Below are 25,248 nucleotides of genomic sequence, written 5' to 3'. Positions count from 1 at the left end.
CACTCTGACACCGACGACTCAGATGCTCCACACTCTCCACATGCCCACCCGCATCCTGCCCACATACCAGCACCAGCATATCCACTCAGCATCCCCCCATCCACCTTCTGTCTCGCCCTACCTCTGTGCCCCCATGTACCCTGCTCTAGTGCTCCAAGGCTTGACTGAGCTATACCTTGCCCTCACAGCCCCCACCCTGCATTTCTACAACCCCACAACTCCCACCCCACGCTCACAAGCAGTAGCACAGAGCCCCCAACCCTCGCTGCAACTTGAAACCACAATGTGTCCCTCCCCATGCCCCATATCCTGCTCCATACCCATCCTGCAAATACAAAGCTTTAGACTACTGAAGGAAATAAACTTCCAAAGTAATCATATCAAGATATTTACACGCTGCAAAGACAACAGAAGATCACTAACCATATGAAGATGCAGACAGAAATGGCCCAGACTAACGACCAAATTAAAACACTAGAGGTGACACAGACTTTGGAGCAACTAATCAAAAATGTCCATATAACTCTACTAAATAAAATCAGTGGAATTGCTAATGACATAAAGGAGATCAAGACGACACTAGAAGAGCATAAACAGGAACTTGAAAGAATAAATAGAAAAATAGCAGATATCACAGAGAGTAAAGATGCTGAAGACTAAATAAAAAATACACTAGACACACAAAACAGCAGATCTGAAGAGTCAGAAGAAAGAATAAGTGAACCAGATTCTGAATACACCAAAGGGCAAATGATGAAAAAGATGGATAAATTTGAATTGAACCTCAGGGAAATGATGGACAAAACAAAGTGCAAAAATACAAGAATCATTGGTGTTCTAGAAGAAGAGAAGAATAAAGGGCTAGGAAGATTACTAGGATATAATGGGGGAAAACTTATCAGCCTTTATAAAAGACTTTAAATGTAAAGACATCATAAGAAACAAAGGACACTATATATTAATAAAAGGGACAATTCACCAAAAAGAAATAACAATCATAAATATGTATGCTCCCGATCAAGGCACTCCAAAGTACATGAGACAGAAAATGGTAAAACTGAAGGGAGTGGTAGATATTTCAACAATAATAGAAGACTTCAATGCACCACTCTCTTCATAGACAGAACCAGACAGAGGATCAAAAAGGAAATAGAGAACTTGAACAATTTGATAAATGAATTAGACCTAACAGAATATATACGTCATTAAACCCCCAACTACCAGGATATAAATTCTTCTCTAGTGCTCATGGAACATTCTCCAGGATAGATGATATGCTGGGGTACAAAACAGGTCTTTATAAATTTAAAAGCATCGAAATTATTCAAATTTTCTCTGATCACAATGGAATGAAGCTAGAAATCAATAATTACCAAAGAACAAGAACTTTCACAAATATATGGAGATTAAATAACACACTCTTAAACAATGAGGGGGTTAAAGAAGAAATTGCTAGAGAAATCAGTAGCTATATGGAGATGAATGAAAATGAGAATACAACATATCAGAACTTACGAGATATGGCAAAGGTCGTGCTGAGAGGGAAATTTATTGCCCTAAATGCCTATATTAAAAAAGAAGAGTAAAAATTGAGGACTTAACTGGCATAAAGATAGATATATCGACCAATGGAATCAAATAGAGTGCTCAGATATAGACCCTCTCATCTATGGACATTTGATCTTTGATAAGGCAGTCAAGCCAACTCACCTGGGACAGAACAGTCTCTTCAATAAATGGTGCCTAGAGAACTGGATATCCATATGCAAAAGAATGAAAGAAGACCCGTATCTCACACCCTATACAAAAGTTAACTCAAAATGGATCAAAGATCTAAACATTAGGTCTAAGACCATAAAACAGTTAGAGGAAAATATAGGGAGATATCTTATGAATCTTACAACTGGAGGCGGTTTTATGGACCTTAAACCTAAAGCAAGAGCACTGAAGAAAGAAATAAATAAATGGGAGCTCCTCAAAATTAAACACTTTTGTGCATCAAAGAACTTCATCAAGAAAGTAGAAAGACAGCCTACACAATGGGAGACAATATTTGGAAACAATATATCAGATAAAGGTCTAGTATCCAGAATTTATAAAGAGATTGTTCAACTCAACAACAAAAAGACAGCCAACCCAATTACAAAATGGGAAAAAGACTTGAACAGACACCTCTCAGAAGAGGAAATACAAATGGCCAAAAGGCACATGAAGAGATGCTCAATGTCTCTGGCCATTAGAGAAATGCAAATCAAAACCACAATGAGATATCACCTCACACCCACCAGAATGGCCATTATCAACAAAACAGAAAATGACAAGTGCTGGAGAGGATGTGGAGAAAGAGGCACACTTATCCACTGTTGGTGGGAATGTCAAATGGTGCAACCACTGTGGAAGGCAGTTTGGCGGTTCCTCAAAAAGCTGAATATAGAATTGCCATACGACCCAGCAATACCATTGCTAGGTATCTACTCAAAGGACTTAAGGGCAAAGAAACAAACGGACATTTGCACACCAATGTTTACAGCAGCATTATTTACAACTGCAAAGAGACGGAAACAGCCAAAATATCCATCAACAGAGGAATGGCTAAACAAACTGTGGTATATACATACGATGGAATATTATGCAGCTTTAAGACAGAATAAACTTACGAAGCATGTAATAACATGGATGGACCTAGAGAACATTATGCTGAGTGAGACTAGCCAAAAACTAAAGGACAAATACTGTATGGTCCCACTGATGTGAACCGACATTCAAGAATAAACTTGGAATATGTCATTGGTAACAGAGACCATCAGGAGATAGAAATAGGGTAAGATAATGTGTAATTGGAACTGAAGGGATACAGACTGTGCAACAAGATTGGATACAAAACCTCAGAAATGGACAGCACAATACTACCTAATTGTAATGTAATTATGTTAAAACACTGAATGAAGCTGCATCTGAGGTATAGTTTTTTTAATTTTTTTAATTTTTTAAAAAATTTTTTCTCTCTATTAGCGTTTTATTTTTTTCTGTTGTCTTTCTATTTCTTTTTCTAAATCAATGCAAATGTACTAAGAAATTATGAATATGCATCTATGTGATGATATTAATAATTACTGATTGTATATGTAGAATGGAATGATTTCTAAATGTTGTGTTAGTTAATTTTTTTTTAATTAATAAAAAAATGTAAAAAAAAAAAACAGAAAACGACAAGTGAAAAAAAAAAATTGAGGACTTAACTGGTCATGTGGAGGAACTTGAGAAAGAACAGGAACCTAACCCCAAAGCAAACACAATAAGAGAAACAACAAAGATTAAAGCAGAGTTAAATGAATGGAAGAACAAAAGAACAAGAGAAAGAATCAATAAAACAAAAAGTTGGTTTTTTGAGAAAATCAATAAAATCGATGGGCCACTAGCAAGGCTAACAAAATTAAAAAGAGAGTATGCAAATAAAATCAGAAATGAGAGGAGGGTCATTCCCACAGATTATGAAGAAATTTTAAATTCATAAGAGGAAACTATGAACAACTATATGCCAACAAACTAGATGAAATGGACAAATTCCTGGAAACACAAACAAGCTACCCTGACTCAGAAGAAACAAAAGATCTCAACAAACCAATCACAAGTAAAGAGATTGAATCAGTCATCAAAAATCTTGGGGGAATTGTAAGAAAGAGGGAAATTCAACTTTCCCATTTGGAGAAGGCCTGTTATTCCCACAAGCAGTGAGGACAACAAAATCAATAGGCCAAACCCTCAATCTTGGGGTTTGTTCATATGAAACTTATCCCTGCAAAGGGATGAATCACAGGGATGTAGACCTCCCTGGCAGCATGGGACAGGAATCCTAAGGTGAGCTGGGACTCAGCATCAAGGGATTGAGAAAACCTTCTCGACTGAGAGGGGGGAAGAGAGAAATGAGACAAAATAAAGTGTCAGTGGCTGAGAGATTTCAAATAGAATCAAGAGGTTATCCTGGAGGTTATTCTTATGCATTATATAGATAACCCCTGTTTAGTTTAAGGTATGTTAGAAAGGCTAGAGGGAAGTGCCTGAAACTGTAGAGCTGTGTTCCAGTAGCCATGTTTCTTTAAGATGATTATATTGATACAACTTTCACAAAGTGACTGTGCGACTGTGAAAACCTTGTTCTGATGCTCCTTTTATCTATGGTATAAAAAGAAGAGTAAAACATATGGATTAAAAATAAATAAATAGGGCGGTGACTCAGCAGGCAGTGTTCTCGCCTGCCATGCTGGAGACCTGGATTTGATTCCCAGTGCCTACCCAAGCAAATTAATAAATAATAGGGGGAACAAATGTTAAAATAAATTTAGTAGATTGAAATGCTAGTGATCAATGAAAGGGAATGGTAAGGGGTACAGAAAAAAATGGGGAAAACAAAGGTTAAAATATATTGGGTAGATGAAAATACTAGCAGTCAATGTGAGGGATGGGTAAGGGATATGGTATGCATGAGTTTTTTTCTGTTTATTTCTTTTTCTGAATTGATGCAAATGTTCTAAGAAATGATCATGGTGATGAATATACAACTATGTGATAATACTGTAAGTTAATTGATTATATACCAAGAATGGAATGATCATATGGTAAGATACTGTTCATTTGTATGTTATGTTTTAAAAAAAATTTTTTTTTGGACTGAATTATTATTATTATTATTTTTTATTTTTTTTTTATTTTTTTTTTATTATTTTTTTTATTAACGGAAAGAAAGAAAAAAGAAAAAAAAAAGAAATTAACACAACATTTAGAAATCATACCGTTCTACATATGCACTCAGTAATTCTTAACATCATCACATAGATGCATGATCATCGTTTCTTAGTACATTTGCATCGGTTTAGAGGAACTAGCGACACAACAGAAAAAGATATAAAATGTTAATATAGAGAAAAGAAATAAAAGTAGTAATAATAGTAAAAAACAACAACAATAAAAACCCTATAGCTCAGATGCAGCTTCATTCAGTGTTTTAACATGATTAATTTACAATTAGGTATTATTGTGCTGTCCATTTTTGAGTTTTTGTATCTAGTCCTGTTGCACAGTCTGTATCCCTTCCACTCCAATTACCCATTATCTTACCCTGTTTCTAACTCCTGCTGGACTCTGTTACCAATGACATATTTCAAGTTTATTCTCGAATGTCCGTTCACATCAGTGGGACCATACAGTATTTGTCCTTTAGTTTTTGGCTGGACTCGCTCAGCATAATATTCTCTAGGTCCATCCATGTTATTACATGCTTCATAAGTTTATCTTGTCTTAAAGCTGCATAATATTCTATCGTATGTATATACCACAGTTTATTTAGCCATTCTTCTGTTGATGGACATTTTGAGAAATGCAAATCAAAACCACAATGAGATATCATCTCACACCCACCAGAATGGCCATTATCAACAAAACAGAAAATGACAAGTGCTGGAGAGGATGCGGAGAAAGAGGCACACTTATCCACTGTTGGTGGGAATGTCAAATGGTGCAACCACTGTGGAAGGCAGTTTGGCGGTTCCTCAAAAAGCTGAAGATAGAATTCCCATACGACCAAGCAATACCATTGCTGGGTATCTACTCAAAGGACTTAAGGGCAAAGACACAAACGGACATTTGCACACCAATGTTTATAGCAGCGTTATTTACAATTAAAAAAAATTTTTAATAAAAAAATGAAAAAGAAATGCTAGTGATCAATGAAAGGGAGTGGTAAGAGGTATAGAAAAAAAACAGGGGAAACAAAGGCTAAAATACATTAGGTAGATGGAAATACTAGCAGGCCGTGAAAGGGAGGGGTAATGGGTATGATATGTATGAGTTTTTTTCTTTTTCTTTTTATTTCTTTTTCTGAACTAATGTAAATGTTCTAAGAAATAATCTTGGTGATGAATATACAACTATGTGATGGTACTGTGAGTCATTGATTATATACAAAATGGAATAATCATATGGTTAAAAAAAAAACCACACATTAGTTTCCACAAAAAAAATTGTCTGGAGGTATTTCTGAAGAATGTAAAAGGCCCTTAAAAGGATCACAGAGTGAAAGAATTTTAATTCTGCAAAGGCCTATGAAGTAATTTATTAACCAGTTCCTTCAGTTTACAGATAATAAAATTAAGGTCCAGAGAAGCTTTGTGAGTTCTTCAAATTCCTACAGTTAGGGGCACAACTGGGATTTCATCCAGATCCGCTAATGCCAAGGTTATGCTGAAAGAGCTTTCTGACTGGGGTGCAGGGCACTGGCAAAGCACTAGTCACTACAGCAAACATATAATGAAATTAAATATTTTCTAGAAACAGAAGAAAATATCTAAAAAAAACAAGCGAGCAAGCTGAGGGTTGGGCCTGTATATTAAGAAATAAATTTGTCCCTGAATCATAGCTATCTGTAACATGAATCTATTAAGTTTCTGTTTGCAGATTTTCCTTGATCTTGAAGCTATGTATGTAAGAGAAGTCTAGCCTACCTAAGAATCATCTGTGGAGGGCCTCTTTTGTTGCTCAGATAGGGCCTCTTTCTCTCTCTAAGCTCAACTCTACAAGTGAAACCATTGCCCTCCCCCCTATGTGGGACATGCCATCCAGGAATGAAAGTCTCCCTGGCAGTATGGGAGATGACTCCCAGGGATGAGTGTGGCCCTGGCACCATGGGCTCAACAATGCCATTCTGGCCAAAAGGGGGGAAAGAAGTGCAATAAATAAGGTATCAGTGGCTGAGAGAGTTCAAATAGAGTTGAGCGGCTACTCTGGAGGTCACTCTTACACAAGCTTCAGTTAGACATTGCTACCTATCATAGTTTACCAAACCATTTCTCTCAATCCTGAAGAACACCTAGGGCATTTTATAAGATTCTACTAAAGTTCCATGCACTAGGGTAACTTTCCAGAAACCTACAACCTCCAGATGTATCCCTGGACCAGATAAGTCATGAAATGCAGAGGGGCTAGCCTCTCCAGAATATCAACTAGTTCCATTCCCCTATCCCATATTATCAACAGCCCCTTCCAACAGTAAAAAGTTAGAATTGCCCTAGCCCAAACACCCCTTAAGAGAGGGAGAAAGAGCAAAGGAAATGGTGGAGTGATAAAGAGAAGGTAGGTTTTAACAAATGAGTATGAATGCTGAATCATTATACTGACATTTCTTTTAGTCTCTAGTACCTTAGAGCAGCTAGGAGTAAAAACCTAAAATTGTAGACTCGTAACCCGTATGAAACTCTGAAATCTGCAGCTAATTGTTGCGATGTACTTTGAAATTTATTGTGGGTTTTTTTTTTTTGTATATATGTTATTTTTCACAAAAAAAAGAGAAAGAGAAGCAATAACAGAACAGATAGGTTTTAACAAATGAGTACGATTGCTGAGTCATTACACTGATATTTCTTTTGGTTGCCAGTGTCTTGGAGCAGTTAGAAGAAAAAACAAACATCATGGAACTGCAACCCATTCCAAACTTTAAAATCTGTTCTATTACTACTCATTAAAATGTGTTTGGAAATTTATTGCTTTTTTGTATATATGTTATACTTCACAATTAAAAAAAAAAAGAAAAAGTCATACATCCCATATCCCTCCCTCTCATTGATTACTAGTATTTCCATTTACCAAATCCATTGTATCCCTTATCCCCCCTATTATTTATTTTTTATCCATATTTTTTTTATTCATCTGTCCATACCCTGGATAACAGGAGCATTAGATACGTTTTCACAATCACAACAGTCACATTGTAAAAATTATATCTTTGCCTCTTCGGCCGCCATAGGCCGGCTGGGAGGCTGAACCCGAGTCCGACTGTAGCAGAATTCGAGAAAGCGCAGCTTCAGAGTGGTCGCGGAGGGCTCAGGAGAAAATCAAGAGCAAGATATGTCAAGGGAAGTAGGAGATGGTTCCAGGACTTGGATATTGTCATTCTGGGAGAAATGACCGAGACTTGACCTTGTCCAGAGGCTAAGAAACGTAACCAGAATTTAAGACATATCCAAAAGAGACTAAAGATACAGCATTCTAGCTTGTGGCCATTTCCTGATAACAGAAGAGAATGACCAAGGACCAGGAAACACTGGCATTTGATGATGTGGCTGTGCAGTTCACCCTGGAGGAGTGGCAGCTGCTGGGCCCTGCTCAGAAGGACTTGTACCGGGATGTGATGTTGGAGAACTATAGCAACCTGGTGTCATTGGGGTATCAAGCCAGCAAACCACATGTCATCTCCAGGTTGGAACGAGGAGAATTGTGGACACTGGATGAAGAAATATACAGTCAAATCTGTCCAGAAATCAAGAAAGCTGACAGTCATCTACAGGGGTGCTCACAAAACCAAAAATGTCTGAAGAGAATGGAACAGTGTCCTGAACATAATGCATTTGGAAATATTGTTCATTGGAGCAAAAATTTTTCTTTACAGCAAAATCATGATATATTCAACTTTTATGGGAAAGCACTGAAATCAAATTTAAGTTTAGTTAACCAGAACAAAAGCTATGAAGTAAAGAACCATGATGAGGTTAATGGAAATAGGGAATCCTTTCTTCTTGCTAAGCATGAACAATTTCATACTGAAATTAAATTCCCTGAACATGGAAAACCTGTGCACAAAAAGCCCCAATTCATTAAGAATCAAGTAACTCACAAAACAGATAAATCCCATGTATGCATTGACTGGGGGAAAGCCTTCACCAAGAAGTCTCACCTGATTGATCATCAGAGAGTTCATACAGGAGAGAAGCCTCATGGATGCAGTATATGCGGGAAAGCATTCTCCAGAAAGTCTAGGCTTACTGAACATCAGAAAACTCATATGGGAGAGAAACATGAATGCACTGAATGTCACAAAGTCTTCCCAAAAAAATCACGGTTAATTATTCATCAGAAAATTCATACAGGAGAGAAGCCCTATGTATGTGATGATTGTGGAAAAGGCTTCATCAAGAAGTCTCAGCTCACTAATCACCGGAGAGTTCATACTGGAGAGAAGCCTCATGGGTGCAGTGTGTGTGAGAAAGCATTCTCCAGAAAGTCCAGGCTCATTGAACATCAGAGAACTCACACAGGAGAGAAACCTTATGAATGCACTGAGTGTGACAAAGCATTCCGCTGGAAATCACAGCTCAATGCACATCAGAAAACTCACACAGGAGAGAAATCCTATGCAATGATTGTGGAAGAGGTTTCATCCGGAAGGGCAATCTCATTGTACATCAACAGACACATACTGGAGAGAAACCTTATATATGCAATGACTGTGGGAAAGGTTTCATACAGAAGGGTAATCTCCTTATACATCAACGAACTCATACTGGAGAGAAACCCTATGCATGTAATGAATGTGGGAAAGCCTTCAGCCAGAAGACATGCCTCGTATCCCATCAGAGATTTTACACAGGAAAAGCCCCCTTTGTATGTACTGAATGTGGAAAATCCTGTTCACACAAGTCGGGTCTAATTAACCATCAGAGAATTCACACAGGGGAGAAACCCTACATATGCAGTGATTGTGGGAAAACTTTTAGAGATAAGTCATGTTTTAATAGACATCGGAGAACACATACAGGAGAGAGACCCTATGGATGCTCTGTTTGTGGGAAAGCTTTTTCCCACTTGTCATGCCTTGTTTATCATAGGGGAACACTGCATGCAAGAGAGAAACATGTGAGTTCAGCCAAATTGGAAACTCCTTTCTCAAAGACTCATGGCCCATCACATACAAGTGATTTCATACATGAGAAAAACTCTGTTAGTGTAAAAACTGTGCATATGCCTTTTGTGGCAACTCAGACTTCATTAAGCATCCGGGGGCTCCCAGTAGACAGGAACTTAGCCATTAAGCGACAACCTTTTGCCAGAAGTACACCCACAGCTAATAAAACAGTTCACACAGAAGAGAAACTTTATGAGTGCTGAGAATGTGGTAGTGCCTTTAGTGATCAATTACATCACATCTTATGTCACAAAAAACACACTGGAATAAACTGTGATACATTAAAGGTGGAAAAACCTTGAGTTTTTCAAGTTCATTGTATGGCTGAGAAGTGTATAGAAAAAAAAAATACTATGAATACAGAGACTAGGAAACCCTTTTGTAGGTAGATAAACTACATCATCAGTGAGCTCATAGTAGTAGAAATGAAATGAACATGGAAAAGCCCTTGTCCAGAAAGAAGACAGTAGATGTCAGTGTGTTCACATGGGAAGTGTCAGTTCACATGGGGAAGGCAGTGAATATGGCAGGATTTTCAGTGGTATATTCTGCCTTATCAATTGTCAGAGGAAAGCATACAGAAATGAATACATTAACTTTGGAACATCTTCAGCAAAATATCAGAGAACTCATTAAGGAAAGCCCCATGAAAATTATAACCTCATCATACATGAATACATGTGATGTGCATTTCAGATGAATATACATGGAATTAAACTCAATGTCAGTGATTGTATGTCAAAGGCGATGGTATGTGTTCTACATCACTAAAGTATATGAAATGCTCCCCCCCCTTTTTTTTTTTTAAGCATGTGTCCTCAGTGCAGACACAGAATCGTTATATGATTAGCTCTTGCATTTCTTTGGCTCTTGTGCTTATTTGGTTGTCATTTCAGACAACTGAAATATTTCCAAAGTAAACTGAATATATTCATTCATGTAAAAATGTTTGGATTTTTTTAAAGCTAAGTTTGTAAGTGACAACCAAGGGAAACAGTTCAAAACTTGTGACTAACCCATCAGCTCCATTCTTACTTTAGAAGGTAGTTCCTGTGTTAAACTTGTGTTTGTCTCATAGTTGTACCACTGCTCAGAAAACATTCTTATCACTATATCCTTTACGCTGTTTTGTTCTAGGAACTGTACCTGATGACACTGTTAAACAACACAAAAAGTCCGTGCTGTATTCAAGGGAAGATTTTCTTAGCTGGTTTATATACTATATAGCATTTTACTTCCAGCAAAGAATGTATAAACCTATAGTAGTTGAAAAGGATACAGTACAAGGAACAAAGTAATTGTGTTTAGAATGAGGGTGGGCTTAGGAAATACTAAATATTTGTTATAATATCTTGTTAATGTGACATTATTTGGAGTAGGAGGAGGACTTCTCAATGTTGTTTATGAAATTCAGGGTATAAATAAGTTTTTTTTGTTTTTGTTTTTAAATAATCATGTTATGTCCCCATGTAATTATAAATTCCTTAGTTTATATAAATTATTTGTCAACACAAAGCAAAACAAACAAAACATGGAATTTAGAAGATAAGGGGGGTGAATGATGTACTGGGCTAATCGATCAAAAATATTTGTTTTCATTTAAAAGGAGACATTAGAAGTTCTAAGGATCAGAATTGACCAAAAAACATTTTAAAAAAAAATCCTGAATAGAGACTCATGTGTGTCAGAATATAAAAGGAGCAGATCAGAAAAGTGAGAGAATCCCAAGAATAAGCCAAAATGAAAGGAAAATTATTTCACTCTCTAAAAATGGAGGAATTATGGGAAATGAGTGAAGGTGAGAGACCCTTGGATGTCTTAGAGTACATATGTCTATCACCTTTGAGGATTGCCATCATTTCAAAAATCATGGTTCCTCTGTTACATATTGAATTGAGACATTCATCATTTCCTTTACTTTCCTGGAGTAGGGTTTTTATGCTCTCTTTATCCAGAATTCTTTTCTTTGTTATAATAAAAATATATCCAGCTTTAAAAAAAAAAATTATATCTTTATACAATCATCTCCAAGAATCAAGGCTGGGTGGCTCAGTGGCAGAATTCTCGCCTGCCATGCCAGAGACCCAGGTTCGATTTCCCGGAAGCAAAAAAAAAAAGAAGGCTATTGAAACACAGCTCAATAGTTTCAGGTACTTCCCTCTAGCCACTCTAATACATCATAAACTAAAAATGGGTATCTATATGACACATAAGAATAACCTCCAGGATAACCTTTCAACTCTTTTTGAAATCTCTTAGCCACTGAAACTTTGTCTTATTTGTCTCTTCCCCCTCTGAGTTAAAAAGGCTTTCTCAATCCCTCAATGCCAAATTCCAGTTCATCCTGGGAGTTCTGTCCTATGTTGCCAGGGAGATTTACAGCCCTGGGAGTCATGTCCCATGTAGAGGGGAGGACACTGAGTTCACCTGCAAAGTTGGCATAGAGAGGCCACATCTGAACCACAAAGGAGGTTCTCTGGTAGTGACTCTTGGGCATAATTTTAAGTATGCTTAGTCTATTCTTTGCAGGAATAAGTTTCATAGGAGCAAACCCCAAGATCGAGGGCTCGGCCTACCGATTTGATTGTTCCCCTGCTTGTAAAAATATTAGAAATTCTCCAAATGGGAAGTTGAATATTTCCTCCTTTCTCCCAGCCCCTCAAGGGAACTTTGCAAATACTTTTTTATTCACTGCCCAAATTACTCTGGGATATATTAGGGTATCATACTAACCTGGACAAACCAACAAAATCTCATGCCATATTCGAGATTCCAGGTACTTAACCATTACATTTTTAATACCTAATATTTCTGCTTGGCTCTCTGTCCCTCCTTATTCTTGTTTCAAATTACAAATATAGTCCCTTATCTTTCTTAGGATGATTATTAGTCATCTTTCTACTGTTGGTTCATCTGTTTTAATATTTCTGTTCCAAGGAGATTTTATGTTATTTTTCCCTTGAAATACCTGTGCTCTTAAACAATCTTTGTTATTTTTTCCTGAGGTCTATCAGCTACTCTGGATATGCAAAGCATATGGGAAATAACCAGATTCCAGTCCATATCTGTTCCAGAAAACTGGGATTAAGAGTAAGGTAGGAAATGAGTACTAAAGTGGAAAGTCCCAAAAACCAGAAAACCACAATCACTTTCTATTCCATAAAATCACTACTCTACTCAAGGTTTCACCTTTTGATCCTTAAGGAGAAGCAACATTATGATAGGGATTTGTCAAGATCTAAAGATTAAGAGGGTGAGGGGCATGGAAGTGATTGCCTGAAGTTAGTTAGTTTCCACCAGTTTTTCTCAACTCCTCCCCAGTATGGACTTCTGCAATGTCTAGGGCTGAGTCATAGCAAGAATAGAAAAAGTCAGTGAGGCAGGGGAGAAACAATAGCCAGTATTCCAATAATTCCCTTTCTCCAGTTTTATTCTTCACTCCCACCATACGCGTACCAGTTCAAACCAGCCCACATCACCTATGAATCTCTCATAGTGTTTTCTGTTTATAATTCCTCCAGGGATGACCTTAGGGGAAGGAACCAGTAGTCATGCTCTTGGTAGAAAGAGGAATCAACCACTTAGTAGAGCTGAAGAATTTTAACCACAATAAGCACTGTGGGTTTCTTACATTACTTTAACACCCAGGAGAAAGTGATGTGCTATAAAAAAAAAAGGTACTTATTTAAGGACCATGGAAGTTCAAAGCAGGGAGAAATTACTTTTGATTACAAAGCAGAGAAGGAATAAAATTCACAGAAGTCGTCATTACAGGATGTGAAATGGGGAGAATACTTTCCAGGGAGAGAAAATACCTTGAACAAAGGCACTATCAAGAATGTATGTGAGAGAAAAAAAAAGAACATTTGTGAGAAATGACATCAAGTGATGGACTTCGAATCCACAGCAACATTTTGTCCCTTTTCCATCTGGAATCCTTTTTTGAGTACAGGTATACTGTTTCTTTACTCCATAATTACTTATTGAGTATCGACCAGAAGCCAAACACTATGCGAATGCTACCTTCAAAGAGGAAGAATGTGCCTTTCTTGACCTACCCACAAAGATGTGTAGGATAATTTGCAGTGAAAGATTGAAACCAATAAGGAGCTACTCTGTGTCTGATGTTCTCTGGAACAGTAGCCATTATGCACTTGACCTCTAGAATGCTCTACTGATGTTATATGACCTAATCTTCAAAATATTTTTTAGTTAGGTTTTGTCACCCACTCTTTTTTTGTTGTTGTTACCTGCTCTTTTAAAGAGAAAACTGAGGCTTAAAGAAGTCAAGTAACTTACCCAAATCTGAAGCTTATCTTTTCCACTATAACCTGCTGCCAGTTAGTAGTGACATTCAGTTGCACAAAGCAGAAAGTTAAGAATCATCCTTGATCTCTCCCTCTTCCCCTATTATCTATCACATGCATCACCAAACCTTGTAGATTTCAACTACTAAATTTTTCAAATCCACCCTTTCTCTTCATCTGCATGACCACTTCCTCAAACCAAAAGGCATCATTTCTTGCTTGGATCACTCCAATAGACTCCTAACTGGTCTCTCTGCATCTACTCTAAGCCCACTGCACTCCAAACCACAGTATGGCATGAGAGTTGTTTTTGAAAAATCAATCCTATAGCGTCAGCCCTGCTTCAATAGCTTTCCACCACTCCAAAGATAAACATATCGTCTAGCCCCTCGGTACCATTCCAGCCTTATTTTGTATTCTCCCCCTTGCTCCCTGCACCTCAGACACTATGGTAGATTCTCAAACAGCCTTTGCTTCCTACTTCAGGGCTTTTGCCCTCGTTATTAGTTCATCTGGAGCACTGTTAGTTGGTACAAGTTTGACTCATTCTAAATCTTCCAATCTCAGCTTAACTGTTTCCTCCCTAATAATCATCAACAGACATTAAAAACATTTAAATGAAAAAGGCTGGGGTAGGGGCTTTACAATGAATGGAGCAGGCTGACATCACTTGACCCACCAACCAATCTTACCACTAAAAGTGGGTGATTCACACATTATGTGCTATGTGCACCGAGCCCCACCAAAAAAAAAACAAACTTAATAAAGCTTCTAGATCTAGCAATCAGTTTGTGGAAAATAAAGAGTAAAGGGAAGCAATTAGCCAATTCTACAGAACCTGGGGTAAGGAGTGGAACAGGGAGATTATAGAGACTTTAAAAATATCAACCTAATATCTGATTCAAAAGTGTCTTTAACTTTTTAATTTTTCTTAAATATAGCAACAAACAAACAACTATAGCTTAATTTACGATCATTCCATTCTACATATATAATCAATAATTCACAATATCATCACACAGTTGCATAGTCATCATAATAATCATTTCTTAGAATATTTGCATCGATTCAGAAAAAGAAATTAAAAGACAACAGAAAAAAATTCATACATACCATACTCCTTACTCCTCCCTTTCATTGATCACTAGCATTTCAATCTAAATTTACTTTAACATTTGTTCCCTCTATTATTTATTTCTATTCATATGTTTTACTCATCTGTTGATAAGGTAGATAAACGGAGCATTAGACACAAGGTTTTCACAATCACAGTCACAATGTGAAAGCTATATCATTATACAATCATCTTCAAGAGACATGGCGACTGGAACACAGCTCTACATTTTCAGGCAGTTCCCTCCAGCCTCTCCATTACATCTTGACTAACAAGGTGATATCTATTTTTAGTGCATAAGAATAACCTCCAGGATAACCTCTCGACTCTGTTTGGAATCTCTCAGCCATTTACACTTTATTTTGTCTCATTTTGCTCTTCCCCCTTTTGGTCAAGGTTTTCTCAATCCCTTGATGCTGAGACTCAGCTCATCCTAGAATTTCTGTCTCACGTTGCCAGGAAGGTCCACATCCCTGGGAGTCATGTCCCACGTAGACAGGGGGAGGGTGGTAAGTTTACTTGTTGTGTTGGCTGGAGAAAAAGGCCACATCTGAGCAACAAAAGAGGTTCTCTTGGGGATGACTCTTAGGCCTAATTTTAAGTAGGCTTGACTTAGCCTTTGTGGGGTTAAGTTTCATATGAACAAACCCCAAGATTTGGGGCTCAGCCTACTGCTTTGATTGTTCCCACTACTTGTGAAAATATCAAGACTTCAGCTTGAGAAAGTTGAAAAAAAGTGTCTTTTCTAAAAACAATCATGAAAAAAAGAAACTGCTATTCAGAAATTGTTTCAGCTTACTGCAAAAGTGAGGCATGTGAAAAAAAAAAGTGAGGCATATGGAAACTCAAGCCAGCACAGTTTGTAAGACATACAATAAGCAAAGAAATAACATGGATCGGGAACTGGTCAACAAGACATTGTTGCGCTATAATACAATATTATGCAAGTCTTTAAAATAATGTATTATATGCACACTTTATGGAAAGCTGTCCATGCTACTGTTATTTGAAAAATTTGTAGTGCAGAACAATATATACAAAATGATCCCACTGTTATTTAAAAACGTGAATATGTATAGAAAAGTCAGGCAAGAAATACCGTCAAAGCAGGTAACAGCAGCAAGCATGAAGAAGGGACAGGTTAGTCACGGTGGACTATTAACACACTCCTGTACTTTTCGTATTTTGGGGCTTTTTATTTGTTTTTTTACCAACAGGCACGGATTATTTTGACGTTTTAAAAAACTGCAAAATCAAAAGTTGTGATTCTAACCAACACTGTGAAAAAACTGTGTGAAGTAAATAATACTTTAAAACTCAATTACCTCTTCATATAAGAAATGTATAGGGAGAGAACTAAACCTAAACTGAGATGTAGTACTCCTTAATACCACAAGGCTACAAGTATCTTTGACAGTTCTTGCTCCATGTGCCCATGTGTTTCCTGATGAAGGAAAAGAGCAGAAACATTTTCTCCCGGTGTAGCTTTAAGGTGAGCTGATTAAAATACATATTCTTAAATTCTTTCTCCTGATATTCTGTCTCGGAAGGTCTGAGTTCGGTTCCCAAATGGACATTTTTAAACAAGTGCCCAAGTGCACCTGATGCAGATGGTCTGCAGCCCTGAAAAAATAGTAATTTAAAACCTTAAATGTCATTCTCCCCGCCTACCCCTCTTTCATCCCTTTCCTCCAAAGTGTCTCGGTATTTCTTAAATGTTGCCGTTCAGTTAAACACCATCAATCTGACTATTAGGTATGTAACGCGTTGGCCAAAACCACATCACATCATCCTACCTCCACTTTTATCTTACCGTTTAACCCTTCCCCCACCAGCCCTTTTTCCGCACGGCGCGACGGTCCCAACGCCGCAACCCACGCTTCAACATCCTCCCGCCCGCAACTCCCATTCCTGGGCCCACAGAATTGGTGGCACCACCGCCTGCTCCCCAAATAGTAAATCTACTTCCCGCTCCCAGCCTACCGGTACTCTGTCGACAAAACCAAAGAGACACACCTTACGGTCGCTCCGTAAGTCGCTCCCCCGCCAAGCCCGGGGGAGGGGAGTGTCAGTCACAGATCCTAAGGCCTCTGCAGCATTTTCGAAACGGCGAGTAATGAGGGCGCAACTTCCGACCCCGCCAACTATCTCATGCAAGAGCTTCCGGTGAAGCGCCTGGCGACCATAGATGGATCAATTGGAGCTAGAAAGGCTGAGTTCGCACTACCATAGAGTAGATCCTAAGCCTGGGGCGAGAGAGTCTCGGGATTTGGATGACTAAGAGTAGGAAAGTTTCAAGAAAGTTTGGGGAAATCGTAGGGCCCTGTGATATTTATAGAAGTATACCAGATGAGAAAACAGAGAGAAAAGAAACATAAATGCATAACCAAAGCAACCTTCAACCCTTTGGTAAAACTACACTCCCTCTGCTCCTCATTTTTAACTCGTCATCGGTGTTACTTATTCATTCTTACTCTACAGGGGGAGGAGAGGCGGAACACAGCATCCCAGTGTTGTAGCTAATTGGGGGAGATAATTTAACTGAGAAGTTAGGATTTAAGGAATGGTTATGGCTGCTAAATCATTGTATAAATATCCCTTTTCACTTTCTGGAAACTGAAAGTAGATAGCGGGAAATACGTGAAACCTTTGAACTGTAATCCAGCTGCCTTGATCTCAGATAATGATTGTATAACCTTTATCTGTTCCCTTGTAAAAACCTCATGACTAGTCACCACTTTACTCATTTATCCAGTTTTCGACTTTAGAGTCTTGTGACCACTAAAGACAGCCCCTAATGTTTATTAATGAAGGGTTTTGGGTCAGCCCAGAACTAACCCACCCCAAGACTAAAGTTATCTTAATAACCAAGACAGGGTCTAAACAAAATGGGCCTGCCTAGCAGTAACTTAGATTTTGACCTATAGGTCATCAATACCTTATTATAATACTAAAAATCATGCCCATCATCATATTAAGGCACCATTTTCTTACATACATTCTGTGACTAAGCATGTAATCAATCTACACATGTTCAATAATTAAATCACCTCTAATTACATCATCTGAGGCCATTGTGCTTACTATCCTAAAACCTGCCCATTTTTTAATTATCAGAATTATGGCAGGTTGGGGAGACACATAGGCCAACTGATCTGCTCCGTGCCTAGCAATAAACTATTTCTCTCTTTGAAACCCGGGTGTCTCAGGAATTGGGCATTTGAACCCATGGGATGAAAGAATCCACCATCTTTGTTGGGTAACAAAAAAAAACTAGGAAACTACACTTGTGAAAATAAGAGCGAGGCTTTACTCTTTCCAACACGAACACTATTCAGTTGTACATATGTCATTAATTAATTCATATTTCACAGTTGCTCACAGAGAGCTTTAAAGCAGTAACTACTACCCTCAAAAAAGGGCAGAGGGGGTAAGGGTTTTTTTAGGTGCATGGCTGTCAACTGTTTCTCTTACTCTCTATGTGTGCAACTGATTTTAAAATTCCCCAACAGGAGTTTGTTTTGTCTATTTCAAATATTATCTAGCTAATTTAGGTCCTTTTCTAATGTTTCTTGGAGTCTTGGAATTCTGATCCTATCATGCAATTCCGTTTAATATCAGCAAATATTTGAACACCTACTGGATGCCAAGCACAAACCTGGAGGATTCCAAAATAAAAAAGACATGACATGGCTGTCTAGTGGAAGAGGAGACTGTCCATGTAAATACAGTGAGGTAACCACAATGATTGAAGAGCTGCAGTTAGCTGAGTTTGGATGGTCAGGAGCGATTGACCCTTTCGCTTTCGCATTTTGCAAAGTTTTGATGAATATACTGAATTTGTCTTCTTAAAACCTTGATAAATACATTGAATAGGACATGGTTAAGAACAGAGCTTTCCTCTCCTGGTTGATGCTGATTCATGATTAATCGTTCTTCTTCCAACATAGTTCTTAGGCCACTGGTGAACCTACCTAATAATGGCCAACATCTGGTAACATTTCTCCATTTGTTCCCCAGGACCTTATAAGATTTCATGTAATGTCTTGCTATAATAAAAATACATGATAGCTATAGTTTTTTCCTTTACTACCAGTCAAGTAAACTTACCAAAAAGAAAGAATATGAAATTGGCTTAACAAACTCATAGCTGACTCTTAGTGAGGACTATACTCACAAAACATTTCTTTAATAAAGAGAAAAAATGTGGATTCTAGTTTAGCTAGTTCTAGAAACCAGTTACGCAGCTTGAGGAAAGTCACAGTTTCTCAGATTTCAGTTTCCCAATCTGTGAAATTCAATGGCTGAGTTAGATTATTATTTTTTTAAAGCCCCTTCTAGTTCTAAAGGAATTAGAAGTTAATGCTACTGGTCTATAGTCTTTAAAAGTTATCATTATCTATTTTGGACATACAAAAAGATATAAAGAAGAATATAATCTCCTTTTTTCTAGCACTCTACCTAAGGAACAGCACTTGACCCATACAAAAAAATAGTCTTTATTTCCTTTTCCTACAGCATTCCTTTCTTCCTCCCCAGAAATGTCCCACTACTCTGTGTTTGGTATTTACCCCTGCCATGTATTTCCTCAGACTTTTAGGTCTTATATATGCATATGCTCCTAAAAACATATTTTTATGCCTGTAAAATTTTTATAAATGGCATCAAACTATATGAATTCTACTACAATGTACATTTTTGCTTATCTTTGCAAAATTCTATGATGTTGAATCATGTATAGTTAATTCATTTTCACAGTTGTAGAGTAATTAATTGTATGTTAAGTTATAGCATTGTGGGCGGGCCATGGTGGCTCAGCAGGCAGAGTCTCGCCTGCCATACCGGAGACCTGGATTCCCGGAGCCTGCACATGTGAAAACAAAAAAAGAAAGAAATTATAGTATTGTATACTAAGTTGTTAGATAGTAGTGAATATGCCAGAAATTTTTGTTTATCTCCTTCGATAACCATTTTGGTTTTCCCAATTGTTTGCTATTACAAACGAGGCTGCAGTTAACATTCTTGAACTTGTCTCCGTGTGTACCCTAGGGAGCTGAGTTACTGGGTGGTAGGCTATACATATCATCATCTCTGTCAGATCATGCCAACATGCTCTTCAAAGTAAAAACTATAACACTTTACACTCCTGACCAGCATGTATAAGAACTCTGTTGCTCTACAGCTTTGCCAATGCTTGGTATTGTCAGATTTAAAAAAAAAAAAAAAAAGCACTCTGATGAATATGAAATGGTTTCTGGTGGTGGCTTGATTTATATTTCCATGATTATTATTAAGGTTGAAAATGTGTTCATATTTACTGACTCAGAGTTCTTCTTCTCTGCCTGTTCATGTATTTTGTTCATTTTCCTACTGGATTGTTTGTCTTTTACTTAATGATTTGTCAAGAGTTCTTTATATAGTCAGAATATGAATCCTCTGTTATATAAATTACAGATAATGTCTGCAAATCCATAACTTGTTTTCGCTTTTTGAATGTTGTCTTTTGATGAACAGAATTGTTTTTTAATGGACTCAAGCTAATTATTTTTTCTTTATGTTTTGCTCTTTTTTTGCATATCATTCATGAAATTCTTGTTTGTCCTGAGGTTATAAAAACACTCTCGTATAGTTTCTTCTAAAAGTTTTAAAGATTTGCTTTTCACATTTAGGCCATTATCCCACCTAGAATTGAATTTTGTACATGTTGTAACATAGAGATCCAATTTTATTTTTTCCATTTGAATAATAAATGTTACAGCTCCATTTACTGAATAGCTAGTCCAAAGTGTTTTGAATTAATCTTTTCTTCCCAGTTCATATAATCATTGATTTTTTTTTAGAAGCAGTGATATCTAATTGAGGCCTTAAAAAATGAGTAGGACTTCAAGAGGCAGAGATGGGAGAAGTAATTCCAAGAGTCGTGACATAAAGACTGGGGAGAGTTGAGGGATGAGGAATTAGATAAGTTTGAAAACTGAGAGGTCCACTTTGAGTGAAGTGTAGTTACCATATAAAAGTATAGTATCGAATCCCCTTTCCAATTTAGTAGCCATCAGCCACATGTGACTGGAAATCTTTCTTGTCCAAACTGAGATGTGCTGTAAGTATAAAATGCACATCAGATTTCAAAGACTTAGTAGGAAAGAAAGCATGTAAAATATTTCACTGATAATGTTTTCTATCGATATTATGTTTAAATAATGTTTTTACTATATTGGGTTGATTTCTTCACAATAGCCAAAAGGTAAAAACAACCCAAATGTCCATAAACAGATGAATGGATAAACAAAATATTACTCATCCATAAGAAGGAATTAAATTCTCTACATGCTATAGTATGCATAATTTTGAAATCACGGATAACAATTGAAAACATTATGCTAAGTGAAATAAGCCAAATACAAAAGGACGAACAGTGTCTGATTCCACTTACATGAGGATCAAGAATAGGCAAATCCATAGAGAGAGAAAGTAGAATAGAAATTACCAGGGGCTACGGGGAAGAGAAAATGGGGAGTTATTGTTGAGTACAGAGTTCTTGCTTGGAATGATGAAAAAGTTCTGGAAACAGTGATAATGGTTTTATACAACATTGTGAATATAATTAAAGCCACTGAATTGTATACTTAAAAATGGTAAATTTTAAGTTAAGTATATTTTACCATAATAAAAAATGGAAAAAATAATTTAGAGACCCAAGGAGAGATCGCCATATGACAAGAGGCAGAGATACAAGCAAGGAACCCCACAGATTGTGACAAGACAGCACCAAAACACTGCAAGTTTCAGACAGAAAACATGGTCTTACTGATGTCTTGGTTTTGAACTTCTAGCCCCTGAAATGTGAGCCAATAAATGCTTGTTGTTCAAGCCAACCCCGTGTGGTGTTTATCAGAGCAATACAACAAATAAGACAACATCACAAATAAGAAATTCAATGCAAGACTTGGAAATGTTCCCCATTTACATGTTTGCATAGTCATTGACTGTTGGAGATAAAGGCTTTTTGTCAACCTCCAGACTTCTTATTGAATTTAATTCTTAGTTTTCATCAACTATTTAAAAAAGGATGCTCACCCTGGGAGCCCAGGCACCAGGTTGTGAGGGAGTCCAGGTTACCCGAGGAGGCCATTTGTGGGTGCTCCAGTTGACAACTCATCTAGACCCCCAGCTGACACCAGCATCAATCCACAGACATGAGTGAAAGACCCTCCAAAGATACCAGCCCCAGCCTCCAGCTGAGGACCCAGACAGCAGCGAACTAAGATGTGGCAGATAAGCCATTTTGCTGTGCCCTCTCTGGATACCTGACCCAAAGAAAGAATTCAACAAAGGCAATATATCATAATAGACTAATTGCAGAAGTAGATATCCATTAAGCCAGATATTAAAGATATTTGCAAAAATGTCAGCAATGCTTTCCTCACCAAATTTTTTTTTTGTTTTAGGAAATACGGTTATTGTTCATAAAAGTATGTTACTTATGTTAAAATGTATTTGGTTAATTCTTAATTTTGAACTAATTAATAACTACTTTGAAAAATAAAAAGTTAATTTAATTTCACCTTTTTTTTTTTTTTACTTTTTCTTTTAATGTAGCTATTAGAAAATTTTAAACTGCATATGAGAATTGCATTTTATCTCCAATGGATGACACTGGTATAGAATGCTAGCAAGGTAGGTTGGGGCCAAACTGTAGAGGATTTCAAATGCTACTATAAAGTTTCATGTGTTATTCAATAAGTAGTAAGGAATAACCAAAGGGTTTTGAACAAAGAACAGATACTCTTATATTCCTGATTTGATGACTCATTATCTCATCTGAACACACCCAGTCATGGAAACCTTTCTACCATTAACTCTGGGTCGTATTTGGATGAGATACTTATAGAGAATATTTGTTATTGCTTTTAATGTAACACAAATGAAACAAATCTAATGTGTGCTCCTTTGAGTGGGAAATAGTGACATTAAAGGCCGAGCTTTTAAAAGATCCCCATAGCTTATAGGCTAAAGTTATTCCTTTTGCCTGGAATTAACCTAATATTGTCAACTTTTCCGATTCTCAACATCTCCCTCCATTCAACAAATATGTTAAGCCTTTGATGAAAAATGGATAATGTCAGAGAATGGTTGAAAGGACAGAATACAGTGTACTTTTGTTTCATTTTTGCCATCAGGTCTTTATATTACATGTCAGCCTCAGTTCTTACAGTTTATATATATTATCTTACTTAATTCTCACAATTTCCCTCTTGTTCTGAGACACAAGAGAAGGATCCAAACCAGGGCACCTATCTTCAGAACTCAGGCTTTGTAGAAGCATCTATCCTTTCACTTTTTCAACGTACATGTATGCACTGTTTTCATTAAAAATATATACATATGTATGTATATATATATACTGATTTGAAAAGTTTTCTTACTTAACAATATTTTGCCATTTTTTCTCATGTCCTATTCTTCTATAACATAATCATTAATGGTTGCATAGCATTCCATATTAAGGCTGTAACCATAATTTACATATTCATTTATGTTTTTCCAACTTTTAAAAAATTGAAATGCATGGCAATCTGTCCTGTAGTCAGATCTTTTTATACTCCCCTGATTATTTCTTTGTACAATTCCTAAAAGTGGAATTGCTGGACCAGAGCAATTGCTCCTAACACACGCAGTGAAAGATGGAATTAAGGGAAAGCAAGAGCAAGTCACAAAAACTGTAGCGTCTCACTCTCAAAGCCCTGCAGTGGGTAATTCTCAATGCCACCCTATAGGAGAGGGCTGTACTCAAATTGCCCATGGGCTGTGGGAAGAACCTTCATTATCAAGATTAATAAAAATCTCTCTTGGCTGGTATGTTCAGCTTTCCATACCATGGCTTAATAGATCTTCTGATCCTGTGATCACTGTTGGTGACCTCCAGGGTTTGTACCACTTAAAATTATTTAGACGCCTCAGCGTAATTACAGACAATCTCCCTAACCCTCTGCAGGGTCCTTTCTCCCACTTTTTACTACACAGCTAAGCCCAAGAGCTTCAGAACGGCATATTTATAGTCCGAGACTAATTTTTTTTCTGTCATGGTGTAGATTTTAGCACTGATGCTCTGATGTCACTAATAGCGCTTCAAAAGTGATTCGTCCGCGTTCCCTGACGACCTGTTACAGAGATTACAAATTTAAAACCTATTTGATAACGATTATTGAGTACAAAGATATTTCGCAATTATGAATTACATGGTAATGCTGGTGAAAGATACAGAATTTGGATCTTCTGTTTTTCTTTAACGCATCGATCCCGAGCTTTCTTTAGTGTGAAACAGTTTCACAAAATGCGGGAGGACAGACTACAGTACGCGGGCTTCCTGGATTTTATGTAAGATATTAATGCGTAAGGCCCTCTTCGTCGGAGCCCGGATAGCTCAGTCGGTAGAGCATCAGACTTTTAATCTGAGGGTCCAGGGTTCAAGTCCCTGTTCGGGCGACTCCCGTTTTTAACGTTTATTTCTACATTCCACTCCATTTTTAGGAATCTGAAAATCAAATTCCTTCTCGCCTGTAAATCACTATGCGAAACCTCAATAATTGCCAAAAAAAAATTGACCTTATATAGTTTCGCTTTTCCTCCGTGAAAATAAGTCTACGCAGCACATTTCAAACCGATGAGTACTGGCTTGAAACAAATTCAAGTTGGAAGTACGTTTGAATTTCGATGTATTACCGGCAAAAACTGGAAGTCGCCCGAACAGGGACTTGAACCCTGGACCCTCAGATTAAAAGTCTGATGCTCTACCGACTGAGCTATCCGGGCGCTCTGGGAGAGGGTTTGTTCCCTATTTACTTGATATAACTCCACTAGATTGCTTCCCTTAGTCCAATTGCATCCAGATTTAAAATAATATTTTCAACAAGGAAAAGTAAATTTTTAAATAAACCTCGGTTTTTCTTTTTTTTCCCCTCCATCTACCTAAGGCACGTAAGCATTCTTCAAGCTCCTTCACAGTTTCATATTTGATAAGTGGCCAGTATATAACCTCTTTAGACTACATGGTAGAAAATTACAGAAAAACGGGCAAAGAGGGAGAACACTCAAAA

General features: G+C 37.3%; 2 protein-coding genes and 2 non-coding genes across 8 annotated transcripts in view; 2 read left to right on the top strand and 2 right to left on the bottom strand.

Annotated features, from left to right (window-relative positions):
• The window catches only part of MDM4 (MDM4 regulator of p53), a 56,994-nt gene extending 39,698 nt beyond the window's left edge, over window positions 1-17,296 (bottom strand). For all 5 annotated transcript variants that reach the window (XR_013174252.1, XR_013174251.1, XR_013174253.1 and 2 more), the window contains exon 1: window positions 17,168-17,296. The gene's annotated coding sequence lies outside the window, so the exon portion shown is untranslated. The remainder of the gene's footprint in view (window positions 1-17,167) is intronic.
• On the top strand, window positions 7,787-10,061 carry LOC143680921 (uncharacterized). The gene is given in 2 exon segments (XM_077157519.1): window positions 7,787-9,176; window positions 9,179-10,061. Coding segments are annotated over 2 exon segments (1,860 nt in total). The 5' UTR covers window positions 7,787-8,071; the 3' UTR covers window positions 9,934-10,061.
• A 7,268-nt stretch (window positions 17,297-24,564) lies between the features above and the next one.
• TRNAK-UUU (transfer RNA lysine (anticodon UUU)) lies at window positions 24,565-24,637 on the top strand. Its single transcript has one exon. It is a non-coding gene; the product is annotated as a tRNA-Lys (tRNA).
• A 254-nt stretch (window positions 24,638-24,891) lies between these two features.
• On the bottom strand, window positions 24,892-24,964 carry TRNAK-UUU (transfer RNA lysine (anticodon UUU)). The gene has a single exon. It is a non-coding gene; the product is annotated as a tRNA-Lys (tRNA).
• Window positions 24,965-25,248: the final 284 nt, after the last annotated feature.

The sequence above is a fragment of the Tamandua tetradactyla genome, chromosome 4 (assembly GCF_023851605.1).
Source record: "Tamandua tetradactyla isolate mTamTet1 chromosome 4, mTamTet1.pri, whole genome shotgun sequence".
NCBI lineage: Eukaryota > Metazoa > Chordata > Mammalia > Pilosa > Myrmecophagidae > Tamandua > Tamandua tetradactyla.
Note: the sequence above shows the minus strand (reverse complement) of the source record. Positions and strands in the feature narration are given on the sequence as shown.